Below are 24915 nucleotides of genomic sequence, written 5' to 3' on the forward strand. Positions count from 1 at the left end.
TACTGCATCCTCAAACTAAGCGTTTGGTGGTATGGAGGTAGGTTTGAAATCCCCATGGAGTCCTATGAACTCCAAAAAACTGGGATTTACACTTGTAATCCCACAGTAAATCTGCGGTACCAAGTCATGGTAACTGTTATTCTGTTTTGCAGTATTTCAGCGATTTACTGCTGTAATACCACCACATTTTTAATCAGGCCCATTATGGTTTACATTTCTTCTACATGTGTCCTAATGCACCTTTATGCACTGTCCCAAACAGTGAATGTCAGGTAGGTTCCTTTTTATGGCAAAATAGGCCTTTGGAGTCAACAGGAGCACTTGGAAATTATTGCTGTCAAGCTAGCAAGGCTTTTCTAGGCTAGCTAAAAAGCTGCTGTCATTCATGTACTCTTCCATGCTATTTTCCATTTACACTATCACTGTTTTATATATTCTCTAATGTGGTCTTCACTGTCATTTCTATGCTGGCGAGTCTCAGATTTCTTTTCCTTCTTTTCCGACTAGCTACATTCATTTCTCTGATTGCATCTCTACCATTAGTAATGGATGCTCTCTCACTATCATAACCCTACTAAAACTGAGATTCTCTTATTTCCTGCTCCTTTGCCTCATAGCTGTCTTTCTATTTTTTTCCTCCTCTAACTCTCTTCCACTTAGAATCTTGTCGATATCTGTGACCACTCAAACACCTTTTTCATATCATAGTTCTCTTGCTTATTCCAGTCGCCAGGAGATCGACCGCCCTTAATATTAGACAGCTCTTTAATGTTATGTCCAGAATCAATCAGAATGCTGAGGCAGTCGCTGTTACCCTGGACGCCCAAAAGGCCTTTGACATGGTGTCATGGCAGTACATGTGGGATGTTCTGGGGAAGATGGGAGTGGGGCCCCCGAAATGATTAGGTATAATCAAACTGTTGTACATTGGCCCTACAGCTAGGGTTCTGGTGAATTCCATATTTTCATCTTCCTTTGCATTATTTAGAGGCACTCGCCAGGCATGCCCATTTCCCCCTATCCTCTTTGCGTTGGTCATCGTACCTATGGCTGACAATATATACGATCCCAGCATGCCTGTAGAAGAAAGATTTCCCCTCACCTCAGTGAATTAATGTATTACTTTGTATATTTTTACATCGTTGGCAAATGCTGGTAATATTTGGGTGTAAAGTCATCCAAAGAGTGCCCTTAAATGGGCAAATGTTGACTATTTTTGGCAAAGCCATTGTTGGTGTGGCCATAAGGAGACAAAAGCTGAAATTCTGAGGCAGGCAATCACTGGTGCGCCCTTATGGAGGCAGATGCTGGCAATAATTGGGCACGGTCATCACAAGTGTCCTTGCATGGGCAGATGCTGGCAATAAAGAAAATCCATCAGTTTTGTCCCTACAGGGGTCAGTGTTGACATTTGTTTCTTTATACTATATATCTAGAATACATTCCATCTAATATCTGGGCATCTATTTGTTTTTCTTCATGTTTACTGCTTGTTCATTCCTGTGTGAAGTTACCCGTTTCTATGTGCCCTTAAATAACATTGGTCTGCCCTCCCATGAAAGGCATTGTGTCCTATCAATGACCTGTTATAATAACAGCAATCAATAACATAAATATTTTTATTAATTAAATTATTTGAGGGCTACTAGTGGCATTGCCACTTAAATTAAATCTTTGTTGATCTAGGTCTTAGCGGACCAGATCCATTACAGTATGGTTTTTCAAACCCATTTCATTATTTTTGGGACAGTTTTAGGTTCAAGCTGTATCATAGGCCAAGTTGACATTAGGTGGAACTTTAAATCAGTGCCTCGTATAGGATTGTTAGGCTCATTGGTTTCGAAGGAACTATTTTTAGAGATTATATATTATGTAAGATGCATTGTTTAATTATTAAGATGTTTATTGGTTGATGCATTTATGGTTCACACCAAAATAAAGTATGATGGATATACTTATTTCATAAAACTTCATATTCATTTTTATTATGTTCTCAAAAATAAAATCAAAAGCTCAAGTTCTGTGATTGCAAAATTAATTATGCCATTCATCTTCTCTTCCTGCTGCCTTCTTTTTCTCATTTCTCCTTCTCTATGTCTGTCTTTTGTTGGTTTTCTTTTACAGCTCATTTCCAGTTTCATTGTCTGTTAAATGCTTGTGCCTCCCAGTCTTTCTTCTCTCATCTTGGTGTATTCTCCTAGTGTTTCCCTTCTTTCCTTTTTCTAATGTTTGTGCTTATTTACTATGGTTGCTCCTGGTCTTCCCTGTGCTTAGTCCTGCTGCCATTAATTTTCTCTTCTGCTTGCAAGCTTTGGCACGCTCTACCTCCGGCCTTACATTCGGTCTTCTCTCGCTTCCTTTCACTCTTCACTCAAAGCTCATCTTTTGTATACTCAACTTGATAATCACCGCCAGTTTGTACAAATGGATTCCACCAGATCACCAATCCTACCCGTCACCTGTGGAGTCCCCGCAAGACCCATCCTCTTACCCCGTGATCTTAAATCTTTACATGGAACCGCTTGGAACCCTCCTCTCTCCACACAACATCCACATCCACCAATATGCAGATGACACGCAGTTCTACTTCAAAATATTCTCCATCGAAGAAGTCCACAGACTCAAGGTCTGCCTCACATTGATCCATTCATGTATGTCCAGTGCTTGCCTAAATTGCAACCCCTCCAAAACTGAATTCCTTCAGCTAACCAACACCTAACACCCTGATATCCATACCTTGCTTTCTGCTAATCACTTTGAGGGCTTTGCACCCCAGCTGGCTACATGCACCTAGTCCCTTGGGTTTGACATCGACAGATGCTTCTCTTCAAACTGCACATAGCAAAGAAAACACAAACTGCTTTGTATAAACGTTCTGTCCTGGGGAAGATCAAGCCCTTCATCCCAGAAGGCAACTTCAGGATCTGCTGTCCACGCCTTGGACCTCTCCCACCTGGATGGTTGCAATGCCCTTTCGAAAGGCCTTCCAGCGACTACCTTGGCATCCCTGAGATGTGTCCTGCTTGCTGCAGTACAACTCATCAAAAGACTCTGCAAACTTAGCCACATCACCCCTACCCTCATCGAACTGCACTGCCTCCCACTGCAAGCCTGCGTCATCTTCTTCAAATCCTGCTTCATCACCCACAAGGCGTTCACCCTGAAGTTGCCAAGCTACCTCACTGAGAAACTCAGCATCTCCAGAGGCTTATGATCCACCAGAAGTAAGGACATGTGTAGACCTGAACTCTGCCAACGCCATAAGGAAAGAACCAGAATACAGGCATTCTCTGTCTACGCTTCAAGACTCTAGAAGCTCCTTCCAGTCAACATCAGACTTGCAGCCTCGCTTCTACAATGCAGGAAGGAGATCAAGACCCTCCTCTTCAAGGAATGGCTCCTCCCCAACACCTTGGTTTATACACCTTTCACTCCCCACCCTACCTGAGACTGGCTGATCTGCTCCCAACTGTTTCGTCCCTGATAGCTTGTAGATCCCTTGCTAACAAATTGCCTTCCGCACCACCTGTTGGCTTCACGCTCCCTTGTTTCTCTGCTTCCCTCACTGTGTTCTTCCCCATGATTGTAAAGTGCTCTTATGCTTCCGAAGCTAGGTCTGTTCTCAGTAAATACCTTAATACTTCACCATACTGAATGTGACCGCATGATTCCTTTTATTACGGTTTACGTATCTCTATTGTATAGCTCATTAGCAAAAGCGCTTAATACATCTAAATAAATAAAATAAAGTAAACGACATGTTATATTATCCCGAAACCTAGCAAATGAGAACCTGTATGTATAATACGACCACCTGAAAATATCTGGCAACTGTTTTAGGTACCTCTGTATATGATGGCAGTGCATGCTTAGCAATGGATGGAAATGCATGCCATATTATGTAAATTAAGGATAGTGTATCTGGAAATGGCTAGTAGTTCCTGGGCATTAGATGAAAATAGCTAGCAAGTTGAGCCATTTGCATACGATTTGGCAAAACTATTTCATTTGAAACAAAACCTATTTTGTTTGTAAACATTTGTCTCATACTGGTTTTTCCCTTGTGAACATTTACTGCAATGGGAATTCCATTTGTAAATGTGTTTTTTCCATCACCCTGCATGCCCTAAATACACCTTGATGCCATGCCGGAACCTTACAAATCGAATATTGAATTTCAATAAACTTTCTCCACTCTTCTAGCATCAATGTCAACACATTTATTTCAGTGCTGAGAAATGGCCCTAGAGTGGCAGAACGCTATTTAAATTAACTTTTGTTAAACATGCTTGGATTCGACATTTGGAGATTGGACCTCGTGTTTGGGGAATTATACAAATGCTTTTTATGGAAGATTTTGCCATGCTTTTATCCTTTGTAACCTTCTATTATGACCTATTTCCCTATCTGTCATCCACATGTACCTGGTTCTTCAATCATGCATTTCACTTTCTGTTCTCTTATTCTCTCACACCCCCACCCACATACAGGATAGTATCAGCTTGCTTCTGGATGCCGTTCGGTCAAAGGACGAAGAGTTAGCACAGACTTGGAAGAAGTCAGAACAGTGGGCCACTGTCGAGCAGCTCTGCAGTAAGTAACTCTGTGTAGCATGTACTGTGATGAGCCTTTGGATTCGATTGTTCAAAAGAGTTTCGTTTAGCTGCATCCCCATATGGTATCAAAAGTGCTGAGGTTAGGAATACGCTTGTTTGAACTGCTTCAGTAAGTAATGGGAAACCTGCCACCTTACTTTCATTTGCAGCGTCTTGGTGGAGATGTCTTGCCAACTTTATTACCCGTTTTATTTTTAGTGCGGTTGAGGTTTTACTGTTTGCCAAGCGCAGGTTTTTCCATTGACTGGTGATTAATTAGTTAAGATAGAAGTGATCTGTATATCATTTTTTGGTGATTTGCTTATTTACTATACTCTGGAGGCAGGTGAATTCGGTATATTCTTGATAATGTTTTTGGAGACACCAGTATTTACCATTGGATGTCTTTCCCAGTGGATTGCCGCAAAGGTGGTGCTCTTCCTTTTTTTTTTTTTTTTTTTTTTTAAATGTTCCTTTTTTCCCAGGAATATTGGGAAATATTGCATGTACATTGTTGTAGAAAAAAATCTTCCCACAGCTTGTGGTATCTAAGTAACATTTTGGTCGTTGATGCTTTTTACTGAATTTAATTTGTTTTATGCTGATCTCAGCTAGCCAATTTGCCACATTCTTGGTGGTTAACCTGGCGACAGATCTCCATTCCCTTTAACATAGTATTTCAGAGCCTCATTTCTCAGAGCAATATTTAGGCTCAGTTCCAACTTAACCCTCCTTGTTATGTCCCGTGGTATTTTTCCAGTACTCAATGGGTCTCCAGCAGTCTGTGGTCTGGTTAATGCATTACAAATAGCATTGCACACAGTACATTGCAGATTCATGTATATTGGAATGAATGCATATCATTGACTAACATATCTATCAAGGTTTAGCAGTTACTGGTCTCTGGCAGCATAGTAATATTGCAATTATGTTCTATTATCTTATGTTTGTATTGTACCTCCTGCCATATGTTATGGCGTCGAAGTACTGTAGAAAGCATGGCCCTTTGGCAGATCGTTGTCTGAGAAGACGAGAGAGTGGAGCAATGGCAGTGCATAGACCAGGAATTGTAGCTTAGGCACTGTACAGAAAGCAGAAATGTCCAGTGTGGAGTTTTTCGAAGCTGAAGAGTGAAGAGACAAAGACTGTATTGAAGATGATGATATACTGTGACAGCTGGACAGAATTTGTTCATAGAACACTGATGTAAATCTATATGGCATAGTGCTAAAAGAGGAAAATAGTGGGAATGACCAGTGTATGAACCCTTAGGGCAGATGTCTACAGTTGAGGGACCTGCTATACTTTACATGCAGTGTACATGCATATGATAGAGACTGTGACAGCTGAACAACATTTCTTGTGGGACTATAGGGCACAATGCAACATGCAGTGAATGTGTACCGTGAATGATATGCAGTCACAAGCAATATCGATATTGATTACAATGCAAAAGATTGCAGGGCTGTTTTGACTGTCGTTTACTAATCTCTGCTGTGTGTTTGGGCACATTGTTTTCCACTCAGGTGTGAGGCTACATGAATCTCCAGAATGGCTATGGGGGTGTGGTACAGAATGTGTGGAAGGTGGTTCTTTCAACTTAACTGCACCTAGCCGAGACCCATGCAAATGGACCTAAACCCACAACCTTGTGCACTGTTGGTCTGTGGTGTATAGTCCACAATACCATTTGCTGTAGTTGGATGTTAGGACTGAGTATATTGCTTTTACCCTGATGTGGGGCTGCAGAGTAGCAACGTCTGTGTGGCTTCAATGGTTGATTGATATAGGTTTCAATGGGTTGCAATTGAGGACCAGGACTGTATGCACACAAATGCACAGCTGCTTGAAGTTTCGAATAGCTTACCATATTCGATATTGTCTAATTGGCAGGAGACTATCCATTCATGCTATGATATGGATATAATGTGGATAGTGCGGTTATGATGGAGTGGGCTTACCAGTTAGACAAAGGGGGGGGGGGGCTAAGTCTTCTCAATTCTCCATTTAAGATGTACTGTCTGGGTGATGCCTACAGGGTTGCCATTTTCCCCATCGTACACCTGGTCTCACTGGCAGGGAACAACACATTTCTCTCCATTTGCCTAGATCGGTCCACTTTTGTCCATGTACAGTTATGATACATCTGGGGCCGAGGTCCAAGGGTAGAGTAAAAGGTGGTCCCAGCAAGGGGTGCTGAGCAGTGTTTGGGACATGGTCACCCAGTTCAATCCTGCCAATAAACCCTAGCCTTGACCTCTCACTATGCACCTCATGAGACCTGTCTAACCTCTCCTTCCGATGCCCATGCTTCCACTCCCCCTGCCCAGTTTCAGAACCGTTTACCCTCACCCCAGCTTTGCCACCTAATGACATTCCTGTTCAGATGCCCAACCTGCCACTAAATCCAGCCTACTGCCCCTCCAACTTTCACATTTAACACACTCAAACCTAGCCATCAGTCACGATTTGGCCCCATGCTTCTCCTTCCCGCACATTCCTCTCACCTCTCAAGCCTTTCTTGAAAATTTACCACACTCCCTCCTTGACCTCATGCCCCCACCCAACCCAACCTCCTTTTTGGACTTAATTTCTGCCATCTAAGTCCATCCCTTCCTTCTCAAACCCACACCAAACTTGCCCAGGATTGCCCATGTCTTGTCTAACATCTACTCCACCTCATTAATTTGACTTTCCCTACCCCCCTACCTTTTCCACCACCCTTACCTTCACGGACCCACCCCCTACCAGGCCTAATAACCCTCAAGACTCTGACCACCTTTTCTGAGGTCCATCTCCTACCATGCTTCTCACCTGCTCTCCAGCGCCTGGCATCTTTCACTTCTCTTTCCAAATTCCAGCTTTTCTCGTCTGTTCACATCCACCTACCCCTCTTAACTTTCAAGGCCCCTTTCTACCCTTCCCTTCCAAAAATGTTCCCTGACCCAAGTACTCTCCGCACCCACATGCATGGGTCGTTCACTCTGCCCTCTTCTTTGTGTTTACTTCCCCCACACACTCTGCTTGGGTTAGAAGTGAAGATAGCTTTTCAAAATCCTTTCTGGCAATATGGTTGACCTAAATAAGTAAATCCTGAAAAACTAAGACATGGGGAAAGGATTAATCAATACAATTATGGAAGTTCAGAGGTATGGAATAGCCGAGAGATGATACTCCAGGTTCTTTGCGAGGTAAGTATAACCTTAATACCTTCCCATCTTTGGGATGCTAGTGACGCAGATGACAGCGTGGCAACCCATGGCCCTGGGCTCCTGGCAAAGAAGGGGGGCTAGGAGCAGAGTCTGAGCCAACAATAAATGGGGACCAGGGTGTGACCTGCTTAGTGGATGTTTTCTCAGAACTGTTGCTGTAAGTGGTAAGCTTCAAAGTTGGCAACAGGAGCACTTTTCATGCTGTGAAACTAAATGTTATGGTCCCCCATGCAGTCAATTGGAAGGGAGGTGGGAGAAGCAGATGACAGGGATTGCATCGCTCAAAGAATATGAGTAGGTTGAAGTGTGGCCTGGGATTCTGGAGAAAGAGAAATTGTAATGGGGAGGCATTTTATTTTTTGGAGTATTGCTTTTCAGCAACGGGCCATGAAGGTGGGATTGGCTCCAACAGCAAGGCTCTCTATGTAGCCCTATGGTTGCAGTTGACAAGTGAGATTTTTTAGCCAGCCTGAATGGACTTGTCCCTGAATGATTCTATGTTGTCCGCAAACCAGCTTCCTAGGAGGACAGCAACAGAATTTGTTTCAGAAATGAGATCATGCATGTAATATCTGTTTGGAGATCACATTAGAGGTTTTACCTTTATGGTCCTACTTGGTGAGTAACGGGTTAGCATCAAGTGAAGGAGGCCTCTGGGGTAACAAGCATGGATGTAGAAGCGATATGTGATCTACCTAGCGCCAAGAGGATGCTGGATAATTGGCAGGGTTAGACAAAAGACTGTGTGAGAGAGGAGCTATTCCCAGATGGTGGGTCTGTTTTAGTGCTCCCACTAGAACAGTGGTGGTGGTATGGTGTTATCAGGAACAGTTAACTTAAACTTTCAGCCCAGATGAGAGTGGCCACAGGGTGAAGGGGAAGGGGTCCTGAAAGAATTGATCTAACCTCTGATGCATATAAATTCAAACATAAATACTTTTATTGTAGACTTCATCATAAAATCTTTTAAGATGTATTAAAAACACAAATACAATGTATTGGTGCTCAATTATACAGTTCTCAAATCTCAATGCCTGAAATGTCAGAGCTGAACCTAATGGTTGGTAATTGCTCTTCACTCTCCTTCAAAGCCCTACATGCAACTGTGGCAGAGCAGAGGACCAGTGGAGAGTTGGGCGTGTCTCGCCCCCTTCCGCCCCCCCCCCACACACACAGAACGGCACAGAGGAGGTTGCGAACCAGAGGAACAGTGGCTCAGAGTTTGGGAGGGGGGGGATGAGTAAGAAGAAGCAGGATTTGCAGCAGGACTCAGCGTATCACCGCCCTCCAGCCCCTGGGCCAGTTAGCCTGGGGCCAGCTGTCTTGCGTTGGCACCCGCATTCGGAACGCTTTCACAGGTCGGGGCCAGGGCAAAGCCCTTTCCCCTTCCCCCCCTGCACCTCCATGCCCACGAGGCCTGGAGAACAGAGGGACTAGACTATAGATGTGCTTTGCCCGCTGCGCTAGGTGCAGTGGAGTCGCAGGGGGAAGCGGGCAGCCCTGTAGATTGGGCAGCACATATGGTTATCAGTATTTAGGTTGGTGTCCCAGTACTTGAATTGCTGAAATATGTGCATTTTTGCATCCATCAACGATGCACTGTCTCCCCAGGCAATATATAAGGAGGCTTTCAGAGCTTTTCTCCCCCTCCCCCGGTCCTTCTGCACGGAAGTGTTGGTGGAAGTGTTGGTCACATGAAAGGCTGTTTAGGCAGAAAATAGCCTTGCATCCGTGAGGGGGCGCAGGCTGGATTTTGGGGGAGTGCAGGCATCTGCAGACAAATGAGAGCCTGCTTATCAGCCCCACAGACCTGGAGAGTAGAGAGGCCCACTCAGTGACTTGGCTGGGGCTCGATGCCAGAGGGCAAGGGCACGACAGGCAAGCGGTCTGTCGGTGTCGGCACGAGACGCCTCTATCCAACGCTACTGGGCGAAGTACATTCACCCCCAAACTACGCCTGACCCGGCACGTGGATCCTCATACTTACAGCAATTAGGGGGAAGCGGTACCACCAGCGAAATGGCTGCATCCAAGGCGGGCATAAAAGCATATTTTCAGGGGGTCAGACTCACCAACGCATTCCAGGCGCAATTAGCGTCATTCACAGCAAAGGTGAAGCAAACACTGAATGACCTGAAGAAAGATGTTGAAGCACTGGAAGAGCGATCAGATGTAACAGACAGAGCTCTACAAGAAATTGTGTAGGATAATCGCAAAATGACAAAGCCCTGGAAGATCTCGATAGGATTGCGCATAATGTAGACATTCAGTGCGAAGATATAGAAAATGGATTTTTGCAGATCAAACATCCATATCAGGAACCTGCCAGAAGCGGTAGAGGACGCAGATTTGATACAGTGCTGCATATATTCACATACTTATTAGGTGACAGCAGAGACTTGGATGTCCTGATTGACAGGGTACATAGAACGGGTCCTAGGCGGCCGGCTCCCCGGGTACGGCCAAGAGACACACTGGTCGCACTGGCGCTCTACCCACAAAAAGAAGTCATCTTGCGGGTGGCCCGGCTGGCAGAACCTATTGGATACAATGGGGCGGAAATTCAGTTTTATCAGAACCTAGCTCAGGTCACCTTGCAGAAAAGAGGGATGGGAATCGTGGTGAAACACCTACAATCTAAACAGATCGGGTATAAATGGACCTTCCCCTTTGGTCTTCTCTTTCAATGGGAAGGCCGACAACACAGAATTACGACAAGGGAAGAAGGGATGCAGCTGCTCCAAATTGAGGAAGAGGAAACCCACCCAGGGAGGTTAGCAAAACCCAGGCCACCACAGGACTAAACCGTGGTAATGGTCATGACCAAAACAAAAAAGAAGGGGGAATCCTCCTCGGGTGCGACCCCTCAAAGTCATATTAAGTATGTCAGGAACAATGGGCCCAGCTGACGGCAAACGCTTCTGAGGAATGGGAGAATTTTTGGGACACTGCAAGACAGCAGCAGAGACCGGAGGAGGGGGGCATGCTCCTGGGAGGAACACTTAGAATCACGATCAGGGCTTTAGGATGCCTCACAAGTTGTCCCTGGCAGTTTTTGCAAGTTGAAGCTGCAGGCTTTCGGCTCACGGACCAGGTAGTTACTTTGGCTCGCACCAGGTTGGTAGGGGGGTGGTGGAAAAGGGATCCGAGGGTTTGGGGGGATAAAGGCAGTTGGGGAACTATGGTGAGGGGAGGGTCTGGGGAGGTGTAGAAAAGGGAAGAGGGATGGGGATACGGTTCAGATCAGGGTAACAAGCTCACAGAGAGGCCACGAGCAAGCCAGACGGTCAAATACCAAATTAGTTCAGTCAGCCACCTTCACAGTACTTACACTTAATATACATGGACTGAATACCCCAGTTAAAAGAAAGAAACTTGAAAGGCTGTTGGCACACCACCAACCTGCCATGGTGGCACTACAGGAGATGTATATTAAACAAAACAATAGAAATAAGCTGAAGATTAGGCAGTATCCTGTAGTGGTCCAAGCAACTGCCCCAGGGAAAGGTGTCAGGGATTCTGATTGCCTTCAGGAAGGGTGTTGCAGTTCAGGTCTTAAGCTTGTGTAAAAACAAAGATGGAGCCATCTGTTCCTAATAATATGAATAGGAGATGGGACCTTAACAGTGACTACTTTGTATGCCCCAAATTCCGGACAGGATGCTTTCCTCCGTACAGTTATATCGGAATTAGTGGAGTTCAGTGTTGGCCAGATCGTAGAGGGATAGAAGCAATAAGACATTTTCGAAGGGATTGTGTCCTCTGACGTATTCCACATCTTGGACAGTAATGACCACAGCTGTGCTGCTTCAAAAACTTTTTCAGCATAGGTGTCCTGCTTCGATGACGTCGATACTATCCCTCGAGGGCCTCCGTCGATGGTCAACGTCACTGGATGTTATTTCTAGGGCGCACGACGCCCGTAGCCTCAGTTCCGTTTTTTCTGCAAACGTGTTCACCTCGGAATCTCGGCATGCCTTGGTTCTTCTACTTGAATAATGATGTCTTCTTCTTCTACCCTGAAGTCGGGCTTATAAAAGTATCAGGACTGCGGTTCCAATATGTCCATCACGGACCCGCACAACGTCTGCCTCTGGTGCCTTGGCGAAAGCCATGCCACAGACGACTGCGATGACTGCCAGTCCCTGACATCGAAGGCCTTGTAGGAGCGGAAGAAATTGTCAGTAGGTACGGTTTCTAAAACCCGTAAGTCGAAACCTGCTGGTCTTTCGACCGACGACTCGAGGGGTGACTCTCCGTTTCGGCGTAAGTCCAGGCGGTCTCGGTATCGGAGTGGGTCCCACCATTCCTCTGCCTCTTCTAGGCATTCATGCAAGTGACGTCACCGGTCGCCTTCCCCGTCCTTGTCGGAGGACTCCGCCAGTCGACGGGTGCCTTGTCCCACCAAGTATTTGTAGTCGGCCGAATGGGACGCATTCCGCCAGGCGGATGATGGCGATTTTCGAATCGCAGGCCACCGTTCCGTCCACGCCTTCGAGAGAAGTCTGCAAGGAACGAGCTAGAGTCACCGCTTGCACGCCTTCGGGCTCAGGCGGTCGGCGCATTCGAGAGCCGTCGAGGTCCCGATCGGACAAGGTTGATCGCCATAGCCGTGCCAAGTCCATGTTCCGGTCCTCGACGCCGTCGGGACTGTCTGAGCCTGTGAGGCCTTCTAAGAAGGCATCAATGCCGTTGGTGCCGTGTCCGTTGAGGGACTCTCTCGAGGCTCCGGCTTTGAAGCAGTTGTCGAAGTCATCGGCGCCTCGGTCGACACCGATTCCATCGGCGCCCTCGATGCCTTTTGAGGAGAATTTACCGCAGGTGCCCCGGAGGGCTGTGGAAGCTCCGAGAAAGGCTCTCAGTAAATCTGTGAGGCCTGTTATTGAGCCCTACTCTGTTCCTTCTCCCAGGGTGGATTTGTTCCAACCCTTGGAGTATATTTCAGAGGTGGAGGAAGGGTCTGATGAGGAGAGGGTTGTGCCGTTGTCTGGTCATAGTCAAATGGAAGACCTCTGTCAATCTTTACATGACGCCAGTGGTCTTGACACCTCTCCGGAGGTTGAGTTTGGCAGGCCTGAGCCTGGTACGCATGCCGAATCCTTGTATAGGCGTCTCATGTCTGGGGTGACTGAGTACTTTGGGTGGTCTGCTCCATCTGTTGATTTTCTTCAGGATGATCTGACAGACATCCTGGACCAAGGTTCACCCACTGACCCGGTGTTGCCATTTCATATGGCGTTGCAAAGAAAGGTGGCAGCGGCTTGGACTGCTCCGAGAGTCTCCCGGCAGTGAATAAGTCACTTCCAAAAAAAAACGCCCAGCCAGTGGTGACCCATGCTACTTGTCAACGCACCCTACTCCGGAGAGTTTGGTGGTACAGGCGGCTACGGCCCCAGCGAAGCAGGCTGCATACCCTACCATCCCTCCTGATACGGACGACAAGCACTTTGATAGTTGCGCGAAGAAGGTATTTTCTTCTGGGGATATGGCTTTAAAGGCAGCCAACTCAGTTTGTGCCTTGGCAAGATTCACTCACACTCTGTGGAATTGTGCTTCTTTGGTGGCTGAGCATATTCCCGAAGGGGAAGAACGGGGTGGTTTTCTAGCCCTCGAGCAAGACGGCAAGGATGCAATGTGTGAATCTGTTCAGTCGGCTCTGGACATGGCAGACTGTCAGCCGGTCCATGGCGGCGAGCACCGTGATACTCAGGTTTGCGTGGGAGTCGGGGTTTGCTCCTGATGTGCAATCCCGGCTTCTCAAGATTCCCTTTGATGGTGTCCATCTTTTTGGCAGCAAGGCTGACAAGAGCCTTGAGGTTGCAGACCTCCAAAGCTGCAGCAAAGTCTTTGAGCGGTGCAGTCCGTCAACCTCTGCCTTTTTGTCCTAGGGGACAGCAATGGAGGGGAGGTTCCTTTCGGTACTACACTTCCTTTGGTAGATCAAGAGGAGCTACAAGTCAAAGGGGCCACCGTAGGAGTACCAGAAGTGGAAAGCAAGGTCCTCGAGGTGCCAAAGCCGCTCGGGCAGTTGCCTATTTTCCCTCAGGCACGGCCGCAGCCGTGTCCGCTCAAGTCATGAGGCCATGTCCAATGGTTCGCCGATTGGGACTAGACTGGCACAGCATCTTTGAGAATGGCGTGCCATTACTTCAGATGTGTAGGTTCTGGAGATCATAACCCATGGCTACTGTCTCCCCTTTCGGCAGAGGCCTCACAACAATCCACCGGGGAAGCTCTTTGAAGCGTCCGGATCCGCTCCTTGCACAGGAAATCCTATTCCTGCTGAAGAAAGGCGCCATAGATGTGTGTGCCTGTAGTGGAGAGGAACAAGGGATGGTATTCCCCTTATTTTTTGATCCCATAAAAAGACGGGGGATTGAGACCCCTCATGGACTTGCGTGGGCTGAACAAGCTCCTCAGGAAGGACAAGTTCAAGATGGTAACTTTGTCAAGTCCTCTAGGCCCTTCAACTGCGAGATTGGTTGGTGTCACTAGACCTCAAGGATACTTACTTTCATGTGCCGATTCATCCAAAGCACAGGAAGTACCTGAGGTTCGCGGTTGGGGACTCACATTTTCAGTTTCGGGTCCTGCCGTTCGTATTGACCTCCGCCCCGAGGGTCTTCACCAAGCTGATGGTGGTGCTGGCAGCGTATCTCAGGAAAGGGGGGATTCACATCTACCCCTACCTGGACGATTCGTTGATCAGGGCGCGTTCTCCCGAGCAAGCACTGGATCATCTGTCCGTCACCTGCCACTCCCTTCACAAGCTGGGCTTCTCCCTCAATTTAAAGAAGTCCCATTTGACACCTACCCAGCGGCTCCAGTACATTGGAGCAGTGCTCGCCACATCCCTGGGGCTGTGTTTGCCTCCCCAGGTGAGGGCTCATCACATTCTGCAGATGGTGGACAAGTTTCAACATGCCCGGATTCTCCCGGCGTTCGAGTTCTTGAGTTTGCTTGGCCTCATGGCATTCTGCATTTTTCTGGTGCCAGAGGCCAGGCTGCGGATGAGATCTCTGCAGTGGGTTCCCAAGATGCAGTGGTCACAGTTCTCCGGCAGGATGTCTGATCCCGTTCAGATTCCGCCCCTCGGTCACACAGGATCTTCTGTGGTGGGCCGTCAAAGACAATCTGATGAAGAGTGCTCCATTTTGGCAACCGTGGCCGGAGGTGACGATTGTGACTGACTCATCCCTCACTGGTTGGGGAGCTCATGCCAACGAGTTGATGGCCAGCAGCCGTTGGTCTCTGTCGGAGTCCAGACTCCACATCAATCTGTTAGAGCTGCGGGCTGTCAGGCTAGCCCTGAAGGATTTTCACCATCTGTGCGTGGGAAGAATGTCCTGATTATGACAGACAATAGAGTGGCCATGCACTACCTCAGCAAAAAAGGGGGGGGGCAGGGTCACTCCCGTTGTGCAGGGAGGCTATGCAGCTCTGATTCTGGGCCATTCAGCAGGAAATTTCAATCTCAGCAGTTCATCTGGCCGGAGAAGAAAACGTGGTGGCGGACGCTCTGAGCAGGCAGAGCATGGGCCCTCACGAGTGGGAGTTAGCTCAGGAAGTATTGTTGGCGATCTTCGCCCTTTGGGGAACCCCGCAAGTGGATCTCTTCGCCACCAGTGTCAACCGGAAGTGCAAAAGATTCTGCATGCGGGAATTTCCTCCAAGAGGAGCCTTAGGGGACGCGTTCGTAGTGGAGTGGTCCTCCCAATGGGGAAAGCGTTTACGCCAGTCCCTGTCATTCCGCAGGTGTTGCGGAGGTTACAGAGGTCCAGTTCCCGGATGATCCTCATTGCTCCGGCATGGGCCAGGAGAGCGTGGTATCCGGACCTTCTCGACATGTCCATCTGCCCTTCACGCCGTCTTCCCTAACAAGACGATCTGCTCTCACGGGAGGGGAGTTGGGTTCTCCATCCAGAGGTCAATTCCCTCAGCCTTCACGCTTGGTATCTGAAAGGTTGAGGTTATAAGTATTGTGACCTCCCCGAAGATGTGATGGAGGTGTTGCTTCTGGCCAGGAGCCCAGCAACAAAAACTCTGTACCGTTGGAGAAAGTTCTGCGACTGGTGCAGGCTACAGAATGTGGATCCTTTCCAATGTTCCATTCCTTTGGTTTTGTCTTTTTTGCTTTCTTTAGCCCACAAGGGCCTGCAAGTGGGTACCATTAAGGGTTACCTGGCAGCGCTTTCTATATTTAAGCGCTCATCTGAGGAATGTTCTTATTTTAAGATCCCTTTAATCTCTCAGTTTCTAAAAGGGCTAACTAATGTGTTTCCGCCGTCATCTTTCCAGGTGCCGGGATGGGATTTGAACTTGATTTTAAAGTTCCTAATGGGAGCTCCATTTGAGCCCTTACATTCTTGTCCATTGCGACTGTTGTCTTTTAAAACTGTATTTTTAGTTGCGGTTACTTCCGCACGCAGAGTGAGTGAGTTGCAGGCACTTTCCGCCAAACCACCCTTCACTTTATTCCATAAGAACAGGGTTGTGCTTAGGGTGCGGCCTTCTTTTCTTCCGAAGGTTGTGTCAGAATTCCATCTGAGCCAGAAGGTAATTCTTCCGGCGTTCTATCCTCCTCCACATCCTGGTAAGGAAGAGGAGAGGGTCCATAGGTTGGATCCTATGAGAGCTTTGAGTTTCTATCTCTCACGGATGTCCCGGGTCAGAGTGGACAATCAGTTCTTTATTGGTTATGCTGAAAGGCGTTTAGGTCAGGCTGTTTCCAAACAGACCTTATCCAGATGGATCATTTTGACGATCTCTGAGTGTTACCGTTTGGCGGGAATGGACCCTCCAGTAGGTTTACGGGCTCATTCTACTTGGGGTATGGCTGCCTCCACTGCCCTACAGGGGGGTGTTCCGATTCGCAATGTTTGCGAAGCAGTCACATGGGCCTCTGTCCATACTTTTGTGAAACATTATTCCTTGGACTCTATCCATGGGCAGGATTTGGCCTTTGGTAAGGCAGTTCTCTATTCTGCAATTTGATTGGGCATTCTAAATTGATGCAATTGTAAATTATTTTCCCACCTTCATAAATTGGTACTGCTTTGGGAGTCTGCCAAAGATGTGGAAAACGTCAGAGGACACAATCCCTTCGAAGAACAAGTTACTTATCTTACCTGATAACGTTCTTTCGATGGGATGTACCTCCGACGTATTCCTCCCTGCCTGCCCCTTTACAGAATTTCTTATACAATTGCAGCTACGTTTCCGCAAGGCTTTCTGTAGTCATACTGGCAAGGGATTGGTGCCACACATTCTGGGGAATAAAAAATTACAACTGAGGCTACGGGCGTTGTGCGTCCTAGATATAACATCCGGTGACGTCTACCATCGATGGAGGCCCTCTAGGGACAGCGGATCGACGTCATCGACGCAGGACACCTACACCAAAAAAGTTTTCCGAAGCAGCACAGCTGTGGTCATTACTGTCAAAGAGGTGGAATATGTCGGAGGAACATCCCATCGAAAGAACGATAAGTATAGTAAGTATTAGATAAGTAACTTGTTCATTCGGCTAAGCTCCCCACGTCCCCCCTCCCACCCATTGCAAAATCTTAAAAAGAAAATGGAACAGGTGGCCCTAAAGATGTATTTTCGCGCCTTGAAACACTTGTGTATAGGCGCGTTACAAATACCATATCATATCATATCATATCATGGATATCACTTCGGGGAACGGAATCCGGCTATACTTTTTATTCAGACGTGCACAGCTAATTTTCCCGTATAGACTGTTTGGACCTCAGCTAAACTTTTAGGTAAAATATTATATATAGAGGACCATCCGATAGCTCTCTCGGACCATGCTCCCATTACATTGACATTAGACCTACAGAAAAATCTGATTAGACTCTGGACCTGGGGGTTTCCTAACAAATTACTTGCAGACTCATGTGAGATGAGATCATGAATAAAATTGGGGAATAGTATGAAAACAACTCCTCCCCGGAAATATCCGAAAGCGCTCTATGGGATGCATTGAAGGCAACGTTTAGTAGAGGTGACTTAATAGCTTTGAAGGCAATACGACGAAAATAAATGAGGGCCTTTGGGAGAATATTATGATGTAGATGAGTGCTAACTCAGGCTTAAAGGGATGGTCTAGTAAAAATGTTTATTTAAAAAATAGGCCACATAAAAAAAAAATACTAGCATCCTCCGTTTTAAAACTTCCGATGTAAAATTTTGAGCTATTCAAGCTCAAAATTCGAAAAAGCAAGCACAGGGGCGCAGCCATTTTGTGAAATGGAGACCCTCCTCTGCTGGCTTTTGCTTTTGCGGCACTAATGAAGGAAAAGCCAGCCAGCTGTAGTAAACAAAGTCTACCGCTGGGTGGCTTTCCCTTCATTAGTGCTGGGACTCGGAGGACGCGGACCGGAGACCAGAGCAGGAAAGCTGCAGCTGAATCTCGGTAAGTGCTATTTATTTTTTTTACAAAAAATAAGCACTAGCTGCAGTTTTATTTCTAAGTTTTCCGGGCTGGAGGAGCTTTTGAAGCGACCGCAAACATAAATACAACGTTATTGTGTTGGAAAACGCTGCGGTTTTTCTTTCCAAGTTTCTCAGGCTCCTCCGGCTCGGAGGAGCCTGAGAAACTCGGAAAGAAAAACTGCAGCGTTTTCCAACACAACCGCGTTGTGTCTGCCTGAATCTGCTTTACCATTTGGGGCTCTCTGGCTTTTCCTTCATTAGTGCCGCAAAAGCCAGCAGAGGAGGGCCTCCATTTCACAAAATGGCTGCGCCCCTGTGCTTGTTTTTTCGAATTTTGAGCTTGCATAGCTCAAAATTTTACATAGGAAGTTTTAAAACGGAGGATGCTAGTATTTTTTCTTTATGTGGCCTATCTATTTTTTAAATAAAATTTTTTACTAGACCATCCCTTTAAAACTATGCAAAGCTTATAGGTGGACTAGGGGGGATGTTGGATCTCCTTCAGACGTGGAAGGCGGAAAAGGCCTTATTACATATGAAACAGAAATATTATGTCAAAGCTAATAAATCAGATTGGCTTTTGGCCAGACAGCTCAAATATAGGACTGCCATGCAGACAATTCAAGGAAAAGTGGGTCCCCAGGGGACAAAGATGACACCACACCCAACATTATAGTACAGTTTGTAGCATTTTCAAATCAACCAGACCAGTCTAAGGAAAACCAATATATCTAATCACTACTTCTTCCAAAAATTAACCTGTTCGAGGGGGAGGCAAGGGACATTACCATAGAGGAAGTACTGCAGGTTATTAAAACTCTCCTGCTTATAAGGTCACCGGGCCCTGATAGATACCCGGCTGTATTTTATAAGACATTCCAAAACACGCTGGCACCTAAACTGATGTGCCTGTACAATTCCTTTGGCAAGAGTGGCCAGATCACCCAAACTATAGTGGAATCAAAATGATCTCTTTGCCAAGCCTGCTGAAGACTCGGCGCGATGCAGATCATATCGGCCTATAGCCCTTTTAAATGTAGATGCAAAAATGTATACAAAAATCATGGAAAACAGAATAGAGGACATAGAACTAATCCACCCCAATCAAGCGCGCTTTATCCAACAAAGGCAAACCCACGATAACATTCGAAGAGCCTGCCACCTCATTGAAAAGATCTCGCTCAAAGGGGACCCGGCCATTCTACTCTCATTGGATGCCAATAAAAGCTTTCAATGGTGTGGAATGGTCTTTCCTATTTAATGCCATGGAGGCAATTGGATTGGGATGCACATTTTTGAATAAAATAGGGGGAAATTACTATAACCCAATGACTGTCTTCTAATTAATGGTCAAGTGTCTCAGGCGACCCCACTACGTAGTGGCACAAAACAAGGATGTCCTCTTTCCCCTCTCTTATACACCATTTACTTGGAACCTTTTCTTTACTTTATTGGATTTATACTGCGCAACCATGTACCCGTAGGCTTAAGGGCTCACATGAATCAACAGAAACTAACCAACAAAACGAAGACCATGGGGTGAGAGCTTGGAATGAGAAGCCAACGTAGCAAGATTAAGCAAATAGCAGTGTTTTAAATGTTTTCCTGAATGTCTTGGTGGACTTCAGTACTCTTGAGGTCAAGCGGTATAGCATTCCATGCTCTTGGGGCCGCATTCTGGAACACTCCCTTCATAGCTTTACTGGTGTTGCATCTCGGGATGGCTAACTGAACCGCATTATTGGATCTAAGAAGTCTCATTCTAGTTTTATCTTTGAGAAGACTTGTAGGTAGGAGGCCATTTTACCCATGCAGCATTTGTGTGTTATAAGCAGAAGGCGATACCATATTCTCGATTCTTCTGGAAGCCAGTACAGACTCCATCTGGCCTCCGAAACATGGTCTCTCCTTGCAAGACCAGTAACCACTCTAACCGCACTATTTTGTATCACCTGCAAATGGTTGTGAAGCCGTACCGCAGACTGCAGCAATAATCAATTTTGGCAGCCACTATGGCCCTTGCAATGGTCTCAACACTCATTTGCGTGATGAATGGGCGAAGATGGGCTGAAAGTTATTTAATAAAGTGCAACTTCACATGGTGCAAAACATTCACTGAATTCACTTTGCGGGGGGTAGCACACAGTAATGGCTTATGCAGATGATATGCTCCTGACACTAACGAACGCAGAAGTTTCGTTACAGGCGGTTCTTAACAATATTGCAATATTTGAGGCACATACAGGCTTAAAAATAAATGTTTCTTAATCCGAAATCTTGAATTTATCATTTGAAGGGGAGGGATTAAGCAGGGCCAAGAAGGCGATTCAGTTGAAGTGGACACAAGGGGGGCATAAAACGCTTGGGGGTCACAGTGATGCAAAAGATGGAGGGGCTCTATGGGGCAAATTACATCCTGTTGATGACGCAAATTAAACAGCTAATGCATAAACGGGCCCACCGTTAGTCTCATGGATAGGGCGGATAAATGCAATTAAAATGACGATTTTACAAAAAATCCTTGATTACTTGCAAGGACTCCCGGTTCCAGTCCCCTCATCCTTTTTTCACTGCACTCATCAAATTACTCTCGAATTTCATTTGGAACAATAGTCCTCCTTGCCCGGTGTTAAGAGTATTACTGACCCCTACATATAAAGGTGGGATTAGGCCTCCTGAATTTCCATGAGTACTATCTGGCATCACAATTTAGGGTGATTAAAGACTGGTGGACGTTTGGTTCCAGGAAAAGGTGGATAGAGCAGTTGTAGGTGTTCCACTGGACGAAGTACTGTAATTAAATAGATCGGACAGACCCCTAAACATGCACAAATGTGCGATTATTAGTTAGTGGGGGATGCGTGGGACAAGGCAGCTACACAGTTACATACCACCACTTTCCCGTCCCTGTTCACGCCACTGTTTCACAACCCTCAATTTACCTCCAGGCAGGAGAGGGGGATCTTTCTCCAATTAGAGGTTGCAGGTTGTACAACATTAAAGAGACATGCATCAAGGGAGAGAAATTAAATCTTTTATCCAGTGTCAGAAAGAATTAGGGTTAAAGGAGGTGGTTAGGCTAAAATGCTTCCAGCTCTACCACTGACTTATGGCCACAGCTGTTAGAGCGGCGGCTACCAGGTCTCTCAACCGTTTGAGAGATTTCTGATCTCGCATCCAGGCAACAAACAGTTTATAATCTGTATAAATTACTGTTGGACGCAGTGTCCAATATGGAGCACAATTACAAAGCTCGACGGGAAAAACATTAGGCAAACCGATTCCTGAAGAAGAATAGAAACATCTCTGGGAAGAAATCCCCAAACTAACCTGCCCTATACAAATCAGGGAATTTTGGTATACAATAATGACACAATGGCACTTTACGCCAGAACGCCTATTTCGAATGTTTTGTTTGACCTCCCAGAGTTGTTGGCGAATGTGTGGGGGGGGGGGTGTATGTATCAGGGACTGCTTGCATGTCTTGTGGAGCTGCCCGAAACTGTGCAGGTTCTGAAGGGCTATTAATATGCATCTTCAATCGATATTTACAAAGCAAATTACCAGAGGCCCCAAAGAAAGTCTTTTATGCAGTGGAGCTCGTCATTCGAACAGGGGCAGAGCACAGGCGGAAAAAATATGCCATTTTGAGTTTAGCGGCACTCCTGGTCATTGTGCGAAAGGGGAAATCCAGACTTGCCACATGAACAAGACTGGCTTGTAAAGGTATGGAACTTTGTGTCTGTGGAATGGTTAACGTATGCACTGCAAGGAGACTAGGCAAAGTTCACAAGGGACTGGGAGATGGTGTTGTCCTTTCTACAGTATGAATATAGGGAATCTTACTGCCCCCATAAATTACGTATTTCAGGTATTGAATATTGATCAAGGAAAAGTGATTGTAGATTTTTTTTGGGTTGGGAGGACGGAGGGGAACCGCCCATTATATAGCTTTGTCTCCGTATGGTTTAATGTGATGATGGACTTATGCTAATAAAAATTAATAAAAAGATGTTAAAAAAAAGAAAGAAATCATCTTCATTACTTAATGTGATTAAAATCTTCACCATTACTGCTACTCATGAATTGAGGCAGTGAAGGGGTCCTGAGGTGGTGATTGGGTGTAGAGGGGTGATAGGTGGCATAGAGATGTGGAAAGTTGGAGTAGGACAGGGTACCTGACCAGTTGGTAGGTCAAAGGGGTCAAAAAAGTGCATGAAGGCCAGGATTGACTGCTGAGATGTGGACTTATGTGGGTGAGGAGGGCTGAAAGAGAGTTAAATAAAGCAGAGTGATCACACAGTGGTTTAGTGTGCGTGTAAGTTACCCAATGGGGTAAAAATGGCACAAATTAGCGCATGGGGTTACAAATGCAAGGCAGAGGGATTGGAAAGGAGAGAGGTTTTGGAGGAGGGGTGATACAAATGTGTTGGAATGGGGGTGCTTGGCAATTGAGCTCCTACTACATCCATTTCCTCAGCCAATTTGTGTAGAAGCCTGACCGTGTGGGGGTGGAAGGTATTTTTAGGGAGACTGACCCTGAGAGGGAAGTGGGTTAAGGGCATGTGGAGGGGGTTTGGAGCGTTAAGTGGAGCAGGAGGTTGGTCATCGAGACACTTGCTTTATTGGTCTTTTATCTTTGATATGGCGGAGCATGTAAGGTGTGGATGAACGTTTCAGGGTATACAGAGGGATCTGTGAAGTGAGGGGGCTCTGGTGTACTACAGTGTGTAATAGAACGTTTATGTCGGAGGGTTTTTTGAGGGAAACTTGGGTGCTTAGGATAAAGTGGGTTGTGAGTGAAGTGCGTTGTGGGTAATGGGGGGGGCTGTGGATTTGGAGTCACTTGGGTTGGTGTGGGGGAGCAGAATTTGGGTTGTGGTTCTTGAGAGAAGTTGTGGGTAGTGCTTCTGTGATTAGATTTAGGCAGTGCTAGATTTGTCAGAGTTAAAGGAGAATGGAGTGTAGGTAGAGTGGTTAGATAAGAGGTGGATGAGCGAACGTTTTGCTGGGTGTGTGTATAGTTGGAGGATAAAGCTAGAAGTAGGTAGAGAGAATGCAGGAATGGAAGGGTAGCATAGGGTCTGCGAGAGAAGTTTGACAGGTCTGACTTGGTGAAGGGTTGTAGGCATTCATGTTGGCTGGGTAAGATTAAGTGAAGTTGGGGGTGGCTGGGTATGGGTGGAGAGTGATTTGAAAGGTTGGATACAGTTAAAGTTGGTTATGGTAACTTGCGATAGGAGGCTGAAGGAAGCTGATGATGAAACATGGTAGTGGTGGGGGTTGCAGTGTTTGTGCGAGCGAATGCAGGCGTATTGGAGAAAGGGTGTAGAGCTTGGGGTAGGTGGACAGAGGAAAAGGATGAGAAAGGGCAGTAGTGGTTTAGAATAGAGGGTCTGGTACTGTAAGGATGACGGCTAGCATAGAATGGTTAGAAGTCAGAGGAGAAAGGGGGGCGCTGTTGCGCAACAAAGATGGCCGCCTAGGAGTGGATCTCCTCTCTGACAAAAAAAACTTTTATAAATATATTCAATTGCTGGGTCCCTATGAACCACGAACATGGCTGAGCTGCTTTCGTAAAGCATCCTGAGGCTACTTGTCAAAAGAACGGGAGTCATCGGACCCAGAACGCCTGAACACGGACTGGGGTTGCAGACGTGAAGCTCTGTGCCGCTTCACGGCTCCAGAAGATCCAACGCGAGAGGCGTGGCTCCTGGACGCACCCGGGCCTCTCTGTGGGGGAATTCGGCCTTGCAGGCGGTGCGCGACAAAGGCAGAAACATCAACCAGCCTAGACTGCTCCGGATGCTGAAATTGCCCCTGGTTCGACTGCAGACATTGGCAGCGGCACGAAAGGGGAGCCTGAACGGAGGTCCTCCCAGTAAGAACATTGCTGTCCCCCCGCGCCTGCCCCCTCGGCGAGCCATAGGCACTAAACCCTGTGCAGGACGCATAGTCCGTCCCCTGCCGAGTGGCGTGCCGGCGGACCGTGCCCCAGCCCACCTTCCACCGTAGAGCACCTCGCACGGCCCCTGTGTTTTCGGGGACCCCGGCGGCTGCATTTCACCCACAGCACATCGGTGGGGCTGTCCACTAGGCAGCGGTCGGCCACGGTGACCCAGACACTGCTGGCCCCGCTCATGCCACACTGGGCCGGCCGCGCATTGGAGATTGCGCTGCGGGAGATCACTCAATCACAGACCTGGTCCCCACGGCGTCCCATCAACCAGCTGCAGAGCCCTCAACAGGCAACACTTGTCCCGGCAGGAACGTAGGCCGGCAAACAGGAGGACACGGGAGAGGGCACACTACATCGCGGATGATATCCGCGTAACGTATGAGGTAAACTATCAGCCTGCAGATACCCGCTAACTACTGGTGCCAACGTCCGCGGAAACACCCCAGCCATGCAGGCATGATTGTTTAGAGCAGGGTGGCCAGACATTGAGACTGGGGAGTGTTAGAGAAGAAACCATCTGACCCCGACCCTTGTCAAAACCGACACCAATTAGCCGCAAAACTACTACCTACGCGGACACTATCCCCCCCTGTATGACAATACACGTCAAGGACCTACTGAATATGTGTGAGGACACAGCATACCCCTGCCAACCTCCGAGAGGGTGCGGGACAAACTCTTGCCCGCATGGCCCGTTAACACCTGT

At 46.9% G+C, this 24915-nt stretch overlaps 1 protein-coding gene across 1 annotated transcript in view; it reads left to right on the forward strand.

Annotated features, from left to right (window-relative positions):
• NPLOC4 (NPL4 homolog, ubiquitin recognition factor) overlaps positions 1–24915 on the forward strand; it is an 847851-nt gene that overhangs the window by 713471 nt on the left and 109465 nt on the right. The window contains exon 16 of the mRNA XM_069655142.1: positions 4491–4593. Coding sequence (XP_069511243.1) covers positions 4491–4593 — 103 coding nt within the window. The remainder of the gene's footprint in view (positions 1–4490; positions 4594–24915) is intronic.

The sequence above is a fragment of the Ambystoma mexicanum genome, chromosome 3q, assembly GCF_040938575.1.
Source record: "Ambystoma mexicanum isolate Mex_15411 chromosome 3q, UKY_AmexF1_1, whole genome shotgun sequence".
In the NCBI taxonomy this organism is placed as follows: domain Eukaryota; kingdom Metazoa; phylum Chordata; class Amphibia; order Caudata; family Ambystomatidae; genus Ambystoma; species Ambystoma mexicanum.